This window comes from Tachysurus fulvidraco, chromosome 22 (assembly GCF_022655615.1).
Source record: "Tachysurus fulvidraco isolate hzauxx_2018 chromosome 22, HZAU_PFXX_2.0, whole genome shotgun sequence".
NCBI classification, from domain to species: Eukaryota; Metazoa; Chordata; class Actinopteri; order Siluriformes; family Bagridae; genus Tachysurus; species Tachysurus fulvidraco.
Genome location: NC_062539.1, coordinates 16,622,365 through 16,637,259, shown reverse-complemented (window position 1 = coordinate 16,637,259; position 14,895 = coordinate 16,622,365). Strand labels below are relative to the sequence as shown.

The 14,895-nt window shown below is 42.3% G+C and overlaps 1 protein-coding gene across 2 annotated transcripts; it reads right to left on the bottom strand.

The window, feature by feature from the left end:
* Positions 1-7,334: 7,334 nt before the first annotated feature.
* sptssb (serine palmitoyltransferase, small subunit B) lies at positions 7,335-11,402 on the bottom strand. 2 transcript variants are annotated; one of them, XM_047806140.1, is made up of 2 exons: positions 11,299-11,402; positions 7,335-8,225 (listed from the first exon to the last, which is right to left on the bottom strand). In XM_047806140.1, exon 2 carries the CDS (start codon positions 8,185-8,187, stop codon positions 7,945-7,947), a length of 243 nt encoding a protein of 80 aa, XP_047662096.1. In that variant the 5' UTR covers positions 8,188-8,225; positions 11,299-11,402; the 3' UTR covers positions 7,335-7,944. The 2 variants fall into 2 exon arrangements, with proteins under 2 accessions (XP_047662096.1, XP_027009102.1); XM_027153301.2 differs by lacking the exon at positions 11,299-11,402 and adding an exon at positions 9,697-9,981.
* Between the last annotated feature and the right edge of the window lie 3,493 nt (positions 11,403-14,895).

Below are 14,895 nucleotides of genomic sequence, written 5' to 3'. Positions count from 1 at the left end.
TATGGTCTTCATGAGAACATATCCTCACTCTATTACCAAAGGTCTGGGTCTATGAGATACCATTAAGCTGAAATCTTGTTAGAGGGAAGAGGCTGAGAGTGTGGATTTTTTTTTAAATTGTGTTATTCAGCTAGATGTTCAGCGAAGTGGTCTGTAAGTCGTCTGTAGGAATATTCGGCCATGTGACTCGGTGCGGTCTACGTGCAGGTTCTCTAGGTGGATTTTCTTTGGGTTCTCCGGTCTCTTCCTACTGTACATTTCAGAAACATGGCAGTTGGTGAACTCATTCACTCCCTCGCTCTCATTTTCTACCGCTTATCCGAACTACCTCGGGTCACGGGGAGCCTGTGCCTATCTCAGGCGTCATCGGGCATCGAGGCAGGATACACCCTGGACGGAGTGCCAACCCATCGCAGGGCACACACACACTCTCATTCACTCACACACTCACACACTACGGACAATTTTCCAGAGATGCCAATCAACCTACCATGCATGTCTTTGGACCGGGGGAGGAAACCGGAGTACCCGGAGGAAACCCCCGAGGCACTGGGAGAACATGCAAACTCCACACACACACAAGGCGGAGGCGGGAATCGAACCCCGACTCTGGAGGTGTGAGGCGAACGTGCTAACCCCTAAGCCACCGTGCCCCCACTTACGAGTGCTAGAAAAGTCAAATTTGACTGTCTGTCTGTCGGTCTGTCAGTATCATAAGCTGTTTTGTTCACTTTGATGTCTTGTTTTTTTTTAACTTTAACCTGCTTTAACCTCCTGTGACTTTTCACCGCGTTTACGTACGTACTACACAAACAGACTTTACCGACCGACCGACCGACCGACGGACGTTAATATCTGGGCAGGTCCCTGTTTGCACCATGATGTCTTTGGTTCTTGTGTTTAACGCTATTGTTGTAATGTGCTGGAGTTTACCCAGGGCGTGATGGATGCCAGAGAAATTACAGTGCTGTTGGAGGCACGTATCAGATGGCGATTCGGTGGCCTCTTATCCCATTGTGTTAAACATTATCTATTAACACATTGTGATTTAAACCTGATTTGCCGGTTCTTCCTCTCTCTCTCTCTCTCTCTCTCTCTCTCTCTCTCTCTCTCTCTCTCTCTCTCTCTCCACATCTGCTATTTTTCTTCTAGACTACATTCTCCACCCCTCCATAACCCCGCCCCCTTTTCAGTATTGTACATATTAGACGATAAACATTGTGCAATGGGTCAACAGAAAAAATAAATGAGTCCAATTTAAACTCAATCCTTTATTCGTTTGTACTCCACGAGGTGCAGAAAAACAAAGGTCGAAGGCTGAATCCGAATCCGGTCCATTTTAAACGTTATAACGGAATATAGGACATCGATAATTCAATTCGATCGAGGTTTATTTCTGCGGCACTTTTAACGACGGACTTTGTCTCAAGGCGGCTTTAATGGACATGAGAAACATAGTACAAAAGGTTTAGTATACAAAGATGAATATAATACATAAAGTTCATGATTAATGTTAGATTTATATTTAAATGTGTTTGTGTTTAATCCCTAATGAACAAGTCCGAGGTGACTGAGGTGACTGTGGTGAGGAAAAACTCCGTTAGATGGAAGAGGAAGAAAGCTTGAGAGGAACCAGACTCAAAAGTGAACCTCATCCTCATTTGGGTGACACCGGAGGGTGTGATTATAAACTGTTATGTTGGTGTGCCTAATGGTTAGAGAGTCTGACTCGTAACCCAAAGGTTGTGGGTTCGAGTCTCGGGCCGACCACGACTGAGGTGCCCTTGAGCAAGGCACCAAACCCCTCAACTGCTCCCCGGGCGCCGCAACATAAATGGCTGCCCACTGCTCCGGGTGTGTGTTCACGGTGTGTGTGTGTTCACTGCTGTGTGTGTGTTCACTGCTGTGTGTGTGTGTGTGTGTGCACTTTGGATGGGTTAAATGGAGAGAACAAATTCTGAGTATGTGTCACCGCACTTAGCCGTATGTCACGTCACTTATAATCAACAGAGAGTGTTATTATGAATAATGTCCTTCCTACAGTCAGATACACCACTTGGAGTCGGCGTCTTCTCTTCGAAGATCTGAAATCTTCGTGAAGCGGAACACAGCTGTAGCTGGAACATCTCTAGATGCCTCAGGATCCTCTCAGGGTTGGTCTCTATAGTATGCTAATAAAGGTATGCTACTGTAGCCCAGTGTAACTGATTATAATCAGTGTAGTTAACCTGTGTCAACAGTGTGTTCACTGCTGTGTGTGTGTGTGTGTGTGTGTGTGTGTGTGTGTGTATGTGCACTTTGGATGGGTTAAATGCAGAGAACAGATTCTGAGTATGGGTCACCGTACTTAGCTGTACGTCACGTCGCGTCATGTCGATTCATATGGAAAGAGAAGAATGGGAAAGACGATGAACGTGAACCCGACAGTCCTGAAATTTGACCACTTTACAGCTTCTTACAGGAAGATTCTTTTCCACCGGAAAGAACCGGGTGCTGGTTCAGAGCTAGCGCTAGTGCTGGTTCAAAGTTGGTTCCACTGGCAAACCTTCTAAGAACCGGTTTGCCTTTCCACCGGCTAGAGAGCATCACAGCGCCGAGTGTGACGTCACTGTATACGTGTCACGTGTCCCAGCGACGTTAGCGCAGCAGCGACAAACACAAACACGACAACAATGGCGGATGTTGCTTTACTGTTAATGCTCATGGCTTTGCGAACCTACATCGGCATCCAAACACGGCGAATAAAACGTGTACGTGCAGCTCCGTGTAATCTGTATAAACGGAGGTTGTAATCGATAAAGTACATAACGTTATTTTATCGCTAACACAGAAAAACATTTTCCCTTAGCATGTAGCTACCTACTATCATGTGTACTGATAATGTATCATATCGCGGTAAAGTAAAAGTGTATTAAACATTAGTATACTTAAGGGACATTATCAAATGCACTAACAGTAGCCCCGCCCACAGCTCCTGACGCAAGCGGTTCTTAAGTCTAGACCAGCGACGTTTTGGTGCTACTTAAGAACTACTTTTCCTGGTTCGGAGCCGGTGCTTTGGCGGTCGAAACAGAAAGAACTGGTTCTAAATTAGGCTCCGAACCAGCACACGAACTGCCTCGGTGGAAAAGGGGCAATAGTACCTACTGTATGGAACCAAAAAGTTCTGGGTGTAGTAATGTAAAAGTTCTATGGTAGCAATTAAAATGCCATTTTTAACAGATACATCCGATCATAATTTACATGTAATTAATTAAACATAAGGATCTTGTCAGAAACAAACGTGTCATTATCGGTACCGCCCGAACTGAAGCGGAACCGTCTTATCGGATCGTCCTCTAAACCTTTTATATGGCTTTTCTTTAGCACGGCATTTGACCGTGAATCTCAATAAACACAGCTTTGTAGAATTGTGCATGCTTCACATATTTGTAGTTAAAGCGACCCACGGTCAGATTACAATACGCTTTCAAGTTCATATACATTGGGTCGTCCTTGGTATTGTCCGTAACTAAGCACCCAGGTCTGGCTTTCTTTCCAGAACACAATACAACCATTCTCTAACAGTCGTGGCAGGGTTCTTGTTTCCTAACAAACCTTCTTCAACTCAACAGAAACGTTAAAGGCTCCCAAACACATTAACTGAGCTTCAAAGATAAAAACAAAACACCAAAGTGACTGCTCGACATGACGAAACCTGGCTGGCTGCTTGTCACGCTTTTGCCTCAAGCAAGCGCCATACTGCAGCGATCTGTATCACCGTACCATTCATGTAAGGCACTGTGTACATAAATGGAAAAATACTGCACTTCAATTGCTGACCAAACAAACACACCCAAAACAGTCGCGCAACCACAGACTGTGGATTCAGTCGATTTATATCCCGGTGAGACAAACACTGTGGTTCCACCTAATATTCTATTCTATAATTACTCTCTGTCTCTCACTCATATTCTACCGCTTATCCGAACTTCTCGGGTCACGGGGAGCCTGTGCCTATCTCAGGCGTCATCGGGCATCGAGGCAGGATACACACTGGACGGAGTGCCAACCATCACAGGGCACACACACACTCTCATTCACTCACACACTCACACACTACGGACAATTTTTCCAGAGATGCCAATCGACCTACCATGCATGTCTTTGGACCGGGGGAGGAAACCGGAGTACCCGGAGGAAACCCCCGAGGCACGGGGAGAACATGCAAACTCCACACACACAAGGCGGAGGCGGGAATCGAACCCCCAACCCTGGAGGTGTGAGGCGAACGTGCTAACCGCTAAACCACACCATCAGAACACACCATAATTTCCATTCTAGTTATTAAGTTATTAAAAAGGAGGATGATATTTAATGGAGGAAGTAAGAGGATTGGCACTTTTTATTCCTGAAAAACCGTAGCTGTAAAATGTTAATTGTTTAGTAAGTTTTCCTGTTTTTTTCTTTTTCTTTAAATTTTGGATTAAACCCACTCAATCCTATATAAAAACATGATTGAGAGTGGAGGATTGTGATTTCTATTTGCTATAACAATATTGAAATATATCCTGGACCTCCTTGGTTATGTGTCCTAGGTGGACTCTCGCCTCCGCCTTGTGTGTGTGGAGTTTGCATGTTCTCCCCGAGCCTCGGGGGTTTCCTCCGGGTACTCCGGTTTCCTCCCCCGATCCAAAGACATGCATGGTAGGTTGATTGGCATCTCTGGTAAATTGTCCGTAGTGTGTGAGTGAATGAGAGTGTGTGTGTGCCCTGTGATGGGTTGGCACTCCGTCCAGGGTGTATCCTGCCTCGATGCCCGATGACGCCTTAGGTAGGCACAGGCTCCCCGTGACCCGAGAAGTTCGGATAAGCGGTAGAAAATGAATGAATGAATGAATGAATGAATGAATGAATGAACATATAGATGTTTATTATCATGATTTTCAGTATTCATCAGTGTTGAGGGTTTTTCTGCTTCTGGCTGTGAATTTAGCGTGAGGAATCCCAGGACTGAACAACGTCCTCTTACGTGGACCACTGGCGTCTGTTTAAAACACATTATCACGTAGATTATGTTGTGTTTGTCTGTCTGTAGCTGTAAAGAAAGCAGTAAGCTAACGGATAAAGGCAGGGCCTGAGGGAGTCTTTAACAAAGAGCTGGTGAAACTGGTTCTCAGTTTTATTTATTGTTTCTTCAAAAGACTTTTCATCATTGTCTCCAGACTGCTTTACATACTGACTGAGCACTGTAAACATGGAGACTTTAAGAGACACCGTTATCTAATGTGACATACATATCGATCTCATTTTATACAACTTTTTATATATTGAGGGTTAAGGTGCCAGCAGTGGCATTTTGGTGGACCTAGGGCTTGAACTCAAAACCTTCTGATCACAAGCTTCCATATCCCCAGGTTTTTGTGTTCAGTCTTGTGCTTGGGTTGTGCTTTGAAACGGTTTCATCCCCTCCGGTCTTTATTTCCTCATCGCAAATGAAATGTACGCGATAAATGATCGGTTACTGCGAAGGGATTCGATCGGTTAATGTTCGCACATCTGACTTCAACACTGGTGAGGATGGAAGTCTAGCTTACCTCCGAAATCATCCACAAAAACACGTTCACACAGGATTTATGTAACTGTCTCAGATAGCATCAGGGTTTTCAGCGATGTCCAATAAATTCACTATGATCTCTAAATAGCAAAATTCACATTGTAGTCGAATGTCATGATGTTATGAGACAGTCGTCGTGGCTAATACGGGTCATACGAGTCAGGATCGTCGGTTAGTTTTTTTTTCTCTGAAGAACGCTGTGTAAAACGTGCCTCCGATATTTGTTGACACTGAAGGCTGTGACTTATGATTTACATTATGTTCTTATGCATTAGCGAGCTGTGGGTTTTCTCTGGATCCAGACGACGAGGCAGATTTCGCATTCGTTTGCAGCGACTTTTCACTCTATGAGGTCACGTGGAACCGAACCGTGACCGTACGATGCATCCTAAGGCGTAACAGCAAAACTGTTGTTTTCTTTTATTTTGTCAGCTGTTTGTATTCCCGGGGAAAAGAATGACCTAAAACTTCCAATACATTACTGTTGTAGCTCCGAGACAACACCTAAGGAAGTGAATGTCACCCAAACAAGCCCATCGTCTACTCGCTGATGGAGTCTATTTGGGGTTAGAAGAGCTTCATGGAAACTTTTATGGAAACTAAAGCTTCACCTAGAGCACAAGAATATAAGATGACGGCGATTCAAGCAGAATTTTCGAATACGTCAGAATTTGACCGTCGGGTTAGGGTTAGGGTTAGGGTTAGGGTTAGGTGTTCCTACAACAGGAAGGTTTTTAGGAGAAACTCCAACACCAAGTTTCAAATACAACTCGTTTACCAAGCATTCCATCGGGCACCTTATCGATATAACAAACCATCAATTAATTAATTAATTAAAGGTTCATTAATTGCTTGTTTGTTGCTCGTATGCAGTTTGTAGCGTTGTAGTTTCTAACTCATGTTGGCATCATATAAAAAAAAAACCCAAAACGTATATCTTGCAAAATTACTTTATTCGTGTAAAATCGACTTCAGGTAATAAAAAAAGAAACATTCACTGACTTAACATGTCGTATTCATATCCATATCAGAATCGAAGAAACGTCCTGTAAAATGTCCGTGACTCTATATTCTATATATAGTCTCCGAAAAAATAAAACACAAAATAAATGATTTCCAAATAAACGTTGTTAAAATACATGTATGGCGTAAAGAGCACCCAAAAGTGTGCCAAAAAGTTCCTGACATTTTAATCGGCCGAGTATATAGTGATAATATACAGACACGTCGTATAAAGAAAGAGAAAATAAAGACCCGGCGTACGTGAAAGGACGTGTCGATGGGTCGAGGTGTCGATAATCCGTCGATCTTTGTGTGAAAGCATGCGATGTTCGGTGCAGTTCGATGATTCGAGAATTTTACTTTTCACACCGGATCATTTGAGCGAAGTATATAAAAATCGGTTCATGCTCGGACAGTATGAGATTAAAGCGTTCGGAAGAAATGAAACTATTGCTCAGGCGGATTTGAATTATCGGGTGCCATAAAATCATTCATTCATTCATTCATTCATTTTCTACCGCTTATCCGAACTTCTCGGGTCACGTGGAGCCTGTGCCTACCTCAGGCGTCATCGGGCATCGAGGCAGGATACACCCTGGACGGAGTGCCAACCCATCACAGGGCACACACACACTCTCATTCACTCACACACACACACAGTACGGACAATTTTCCAGAGATGCCAATCAACCTACCATGCATGTCTTTGGACCGGGGGAGGAAACCGGAGTACCCGGAGGAAACCCCCGAGGCACGGGGAGAACATGCAAACTCCACACACAAGGCGGAGGCGGGAATCGAACCCCCGACCCTGGAGGTGTGAGGCGAACGTGCTAACTACTAAGCCACCGTGCCCCCCTTAAAATCAATCAGACAATCGATATTACAATATCAGATAACGGTTAAAACGCTTTGGACTCGGACCGGACTGATCGCGTAGGAAACGTGAATACGTACACGGATTCGAAGAAGATCGAGACGTTTTTTTTTTTGTGTAAACGTGACTATCGAGAGAGCGAGTAACGCACGCTTCATCTCACTGTCATATCTGTGAATCGAATAATGGGTAAAAACCGGTGACGAAGCAGCCGCATGCAAATGATCATAAGTCAAGGATCTGTCCTGTCATGCAAAATACGTGCAGTCATTCAGGTCCAATTCTGTACCATCACACCTGGTGTCACCGTGATGGCAAGATGGGAGAGGAGAAGACAGATTGGACATGATTCATTTTCTTCTTTTATCACTCCTGAATCTTCCTGAGAAACTCATCCGACTCTAAAACAAGACAAAAAAAAAAAAACACAAACAAAGCTCATGTGTCTCCGGGTTTGTGCCTAGATTTGTTAGTTAATCAGAGCTACGGTGCTCTCTGGCTGCTCCCCGCAAAGTCCTGAGAAAAACTCCAGTGCCAGGCGCACGTGGATGGGCACGAAGACATAGGAAGTGTAGACCACCATTGCCACCATGGTGAAGAGGACCGTATTGAAGATGGACTTCTCCCACGGTTCAAGGACGTAGATGCCTGTGATGAGGAGATACTGGTAGTACAACCAGCCCATGTATTCTCTCATGTTCTTCACATCCATGCTTCTGGATTTGTTCTTTCCTCAGATGCTGCTTGGCACTGGACAGCATGATGATGAAAAGAGACAAAACACAGCAGGCTTCGTGTTACAGAAGTGTCGCAAAGGTGTTTGTCTAGAACATTACCCCTGTTTTCCCATAAAGGCTTTGTATTACTTATTTCCTAGGCTGGAAACTTGTAGCTACAGGCAGAATTTTCCAAGTGGCTTCGAGAAAAAAGGAGAAAAATAATAAAAGCTGGCAGCTCTGAAATATAGAAAGAAGCTTTAAGGCACTTTGGTTCATCGATGTTTAGCTTTTAAATATGTTTCTGCATAGAATATATACAGTACACCGTGGTACAGGAAAAAAGAAAGAGAAAGTCAGACATACTGTACAGTAGAAAGAAAGAATTATTCACAAAAATAATTAGAGGTGTAACTCGGTATCACCCAAATCGTATTAATGCCCTGTTGGGGGCAATTAATATGAAATTCTAGCAAATGCTCGTCCTCTCCCTGCAGCTACGACTCCCTACTCGTCACATATTCTATTCGCATTCTGTTAACAAAAGATCGGTTACTTTAGAACCACACTGCAAGCCGGAAAGCCTCCTGACTCAATGCTCTTATCAGATCTCCCTCACTTGTTGACTGCCAGCACTAAAGGCGGCGGAGACATGAGGGAAATCTTACCAGAGCGATTTTTTCGCACAAAATCTCTCGGACGGTTGACACGACAGTCCCAGTGAACTGAAGACTTCAAAACCTCCAGTCAAGGAAGAAGAGGTGGAACGAATTGTGGCGAGATTCTAGTCGACGTGTCTTGATGAGTCAATTAGTGATTTGTTAATGGTTTAGAGTGCTGTTTAACATCAAGGGCAGGTGTCAGGGTTCATCTGCGACGTCCGGAGACAGAATAAACAAATCTACAACCGTTAGAACGTTCCTCGACCGTCCGGACGACTTAAACTCGGTGTAAATACTCCTTCGTATTAATGATGAATTTAATCTATCTATGTATCTATGTATCTATCTATCTATCTATCTATCTATCTGTCTGTCTGTCTGTCTGTCTGTCTGTCTGTCTGTCTATCTATCTGTCTGTCTGTCTATCTATCTATCTATCTATCTATCTATCTATCTATCTATCTAGATTTTTTCTGACATAAACTATTTATTACAGTGTAATCTGATTATTACCCGATTATAATCTAATTATAACGTCTCATGCACAAAGGCTCTAAATCACGTAAATCTCCTAACACGTGTCTAATCTCTTTTTTTTAATCCCTCATACTCAGGAAACAATTTAGAAATCAGCAGTAAACAGACAGAAAGGACAGAAGTTAAGATGACCACTCACCTCTGAGTCTTTCGTACATAAACACACGCGCTCGCGCCCAAACACACACACACACACACACACACACACACACACACACACACACACACACACACACACACACACACACACACACACACACACACCACCCCCACTCTTGCCTTTTTGGGCTCTTTTTTCACTCTCACCTGTGTATAATGTAGTGAGTGTGTGAGTGCGCGCGCGCGTCGGCGGCTGATTTACGGTCCCTGGAGCTGAAACGCAGAAAGTCTCATTTGCACACAAACGCGTCCCCGAACTGATCAGCAGCGACAACGCAGGACTTGTGTTTACTTTAATACATCGCTCCGTTTGGCGCAGAGTCTCTGCCCTTCATCCGGTCATGATGCTGGCGCCGCAGTACGGAGTGTGACGTCATAGGAACCGTGGCACGGAGAGCACGCGCTCCGTTAAACCGGACGGTGTGTAAATATAATCTCTCTCTCTCTCTCTCTCTCTCTCTCTCTCTCTCTCTCTCTCTCTCTATCTATCTATCTATCTATCTATCTATCTATCTCTAATTCTCTCTCTCTCTCTCTCTCTCTCTCTCTCTCTCTCTCTCTCTATCTATCTCTTTCTAATTCTCTCTCTCTCCCTCCTCTCTCTCTCCTCTCTCTCGTTCTCCCTCTCTCCCTTCTCTCACCCCACTCTCTCTCTCTCTCTCTCTCTCTCTCTCTCTCTCTCTCTCTCTCTCTCTCTCTCTCTCTCTCTCTCTCTCCCAACGCGTGGGTAAGGAGCCATGAGCCTTTTGGCTTCACTGTACTGAGCTTTTTATCTCAATAAAAAATGCATCAGCTCTCTGGTGCAAAATGTAAATGCATTTACTGGCTTAGTAGATGAACCTTGTGCTTCTACGTTGAATGACTGAATAAAATACAGTCCATAATAAAAAAGATAAATAAACATTGGAATATTGGTGGTGGCAGCTCAGGGGTTCAGGGTGATATATATATATATATAAAATGTACATTCATTGGCTGGATGAGTGAAGAACAGACCATTGACATTTCTAATGGGCAGTTAAAAGGGTCACTGGGTACAAAAACATTTGAGAAAGACTAGTATTTCGTTTACGTGTCAAAACGATATCGAGCTATTCGTATAGTCATGGCTATATATAAAGCAAACATTACTGATGTCAAATAAAACATCTGGAGTTTATCGGAAAGAAGCTAAAATGTGGGATAAGGTTACAGACGAGGTCACAATTTACCTATGTGTGGCACAATCTTGTAAATATATACAGTATATTCCCCATCAAACACCATCATGTTGTGGAGACACTTTTCCTCACCAGATCCTGGGTATTGTACAGATCTACAGGACAGATGGTGCAATATACACAGAGGTACTGCAAGATACTACACAGGATCTTACCTCAATAGCTTTTTATTTTCAACACCTTTACCAGTCTCTGGCTTATACTCGTGTTGAGTTTTAAAGGATGATCTAATGTATTTAGTTCTTGGCTGATATGATGCTTCTCTTAAGATATCATTTTACACTCTATTTCTAAGTTATGAAATTTTATTACCTGATCTTTAATTTCCTTAAGGTTAAATTCCCCCTATTCTACAGTTTCACTCCTTTCCTGCTTCTGTTGTGAAAATCTGAGCTTTGTAATATGTCACAAATTTGTTATGTCACAAAAATTCATTAAAAATAGTGGCAGAAAGAATACGTATAATTATCACTCGATATTTAGACACAGAATAAAGACACAGAGTCTCTGCATCGAACGCGTACTGTACCTTATCTTTGTTTGCCGTAAATAAAGGAACTGCGTTCCCATGAGATGTCTCTTTCTCTGTGCCCGTGTGTTGAACCGTGGGAGCAGCTTATTATTATGGCTTCGAGGCAAATATTTGAAAGGATTTGAATGATATGACATTTTAATGTGGTTAGAATGTTCAAGAGATTTTTTTGACCCTCGTAGCTACAGCATATTAATTTGTGCCTTTGCCTTATTAAACAACCTGCATGTTACCTGAGCAGCTTTGTTGTGTTATATTTTCATAATCACGTTATCAGGAATCGTTTTTATAACTATTTGCATTTTTACAGTGAATTGTATAATCTTGAATTTTTGTATTATATGAATCTTTATATTTTTATATTAACCTTTTGTGTTATGTTTATGTTCTTTAAAGCTGATTTGAGACAATGGCAATTGTTAACAGAACCATACAAATAAATTTTAATCGAATCGAATCGAATCGGATTCGATTCGATTCGATTCAAATTTCAGAAAATCCTCGATATTTCACAGGAACATTGCTTGCACTGACTCAAGTGGAACCACTGGATTTAGCACTGGACTTAGATTGCAGTATTGGGCTGTGAAAAAAGTAAGTAGAACAAATCAAGGTATCGTCGCTGTCGGGCGGAATCCTCGTATCTCCGAAGCCATTATTTTTCAGGAAATAAAAAAAAAAAACGCCGTATCTTATCTGCAATGCACAGGGTTTAGTCCGCGTTACGGTAGATTGCCTCGCTCTAAATTCCTGTCCTCAGACGAGCACCAGAACTAGAGGGGGTCAAGATTTTTTTTCTTTGAGCCCAGTGTTTTGAAGAAATTTACCTCAGAAGACGTGTTGATTCGTTGCGACTCTTAATCTTGAGGATACGACGCGAAGCTCTCCCGCGGAGTGAAGAAGAGGCGGACGGTCGAAGTGTCCGATGGAGTTAAGAGATTTGCGCTCAAGATATTTTCAAGACTTTGGATTGGTTAATAACTTGTAAAAGATAACAGACCCACGTTGGGACCGACCGATAGCATCGGTATGTGAAAAAATATGAAATTGACAAAATTTGGACATACGAGGTTTCCGCCCGACGGCGACGATATATCGAATATCGATAGACTTTAATGTTAAAAACTGTACTGAATGTGACTCCTGGAGAATTCAATTTCAATTCAATTCAATTTATTTGTTTAGCGCTTTTAACAATTTCCCATTGCCTCAAAGCAGCTTTACAGAAGTATAGAAACAGAAGAGAGAATAAATAAATAAATAAATAAATAAACAAACAAACAAATAATAATAATAATAATAATAATAAGAAGAAGAAGAAGCAAAATGGATACAAATAAATAAATTAATATATACAATTAAAGTTTAATTTTAATTTAAAAATATTAACGTAAAATTTAAAATACTATATATCGATCCCTATCCCTAACGAGCAGGCCGGAGGCGACGGCCGGGGACTGGAGCTGGGGTACAGTCTGGGCTCATGGTTCCAGACAGTGTGGTATAAAGTACAAGAAAGCAATACTTTAGTAAAAGTACAAGTATCGTACTAGAAAAAGACTTTAGTAGAAGTGAAAGTCACCTTTTAAAATATTACTCAAGTAAAAGTCTTAAAGTATCTGATATTTACTGTACTTAAGTATCAAAAGTCATTTTCTGATATTTAATGTACTTAAGTATTTGAAGTAAAAGTAAAAAGTAAAATTTCAGTGATTTTCGGTGGACATAAGAGCAGGGGCGGTTCTAGGATTTCATCTTTAGGGGGTTTTAGCCCTCAGTGAGAATTTAAAACCTGCGCTTCTCCGTAGAGCGTGCGGAGCGCGTAATACAATCTAGGAGCAGTGATTCGCCAAACCTCCCTTATTGCACTCGCACACATTTCTGCTGATTTTATTTTGTAGTGACGAGTAACGAAGGCGCTTAGTGGAAATATAACGGAGTAAAAGTATACATTTTATCTAGGAAATGTAGTGGAGTAAAAGTGAAAGTTGACATAAATTTAAATAGCGAAGTAAAGTACAGATACGTGAAATTATTACTTAAGTACGTTAACGAAGTATTTGTACTCCGTTACATTACAACACTGGTTCCAGAAGGATGGTGATGATTCCTTCTGCTGTCCCTCTGCTTACTTATGATCCTATTTCAATAGACAAGTGAATTTATTATTCTGCTCTCTCATTGAATTCACACTTCGCTCGACTGGGTGCACTCGCAGAACTTCATCAAGCTCAGCTTTCCTGCTTCATGCGCTCATATTTTCAGTGCAAAGATCACTGCCAAAGTGCTGCAACCAGTTAGAATAGGTTACAGGCTTTGGCCAGTTGAAATAGAGGTAAGTGAGAGGCAATCCGACACCACTTCTGAATCGTCTGACTGAAATCTACATGGTAACCCTTCTTCTTGGTGTTAAAAGGGTTGAAACGAGTACGGAGTAAGTACGGCCTTCAACCTTCGCATCTATCGCTCATTCGACGTTCCTTTCCAGAAGTTAAGTTCCCAGCTCACTTATTAGTAAGATGAAAATATTTGCCTTTTCAGAAAGGGCTCTTCTTACCCGACGACCCAAATTTAGTCAGGACCTCTGTCATACAAAATCACTACAAAAAAGCACAGCCAACAGCGTTTGAGCTGCCAACTCCACTTACAAAAGGGCTAATTTGCTGGATCCTGTGACAAAGTCTTCTTTGAAACCCAGACAGAGGACCGTGAATGGAAAACTTCAGGTCTAGGAGGCAAAAACAAGAAAACAGCCAGAAATGGACGCACTGTAAGGAAAATAATATACTAATAGGGAAACATAATCGAGGTAACAGAAAACTAAAGAAAAAAACCACACGGAAGAAGGAAGAAATAAACGGTTACGAGAGAAGGACAGGATGTATAAGGGAAGATGTGCAGGTGAATGCAGAATGGTGTGGGTTTTTACAGAAATGCAGAGATTTTACATTCGTTTATCTTAGATACGGGAATTTAATATTTAATAGTTTTTCTTGGCAAACACGACAAACTCCTTAGGAGTGAAACCTGTTCAGATTTATCACACAAAGTCTAGAAATCAGCCGCGTTAACGACATCGATCTGTGACCTCGTCTCAGACATCTACATAATAACTGTCGCTACATATCCAGGTCATTTCAGAGCTTTTATTCGCTGAAAAATGTTGAAAAACAAAACATTCATTCATTCATTCATTTTCTACCGCTTATCCGAACTTCTCGGGTCACAGGGAGCCTGTGCGTCATCGGGCATCGAGGCAGGATACACCCTGGACGGAGTGCCAACCCATCGCAGGGCACACACACACTCTCATTCACTCACACACTCACACACTACGGACAATTTTCCAGAGATGCCAATCAACCTACCATGCATGTCTTTGGACCAGGGGAGGAAACCGGAGTACCCGGAGGAAACCCCCGAGGCACGGGGAGAACATGCAAACTCCACACACACAAGGCGGAGGTGGGAATCGAACCCCCAACCCTGGAGGTGTGAGGCGAACGTGCTAACCACTAAACCACCGTGACCCCCTTAAAACAAAACGAAACAAAACTAAACAAAAAACAACAAATGTAAAAAAAAAATTTTTTG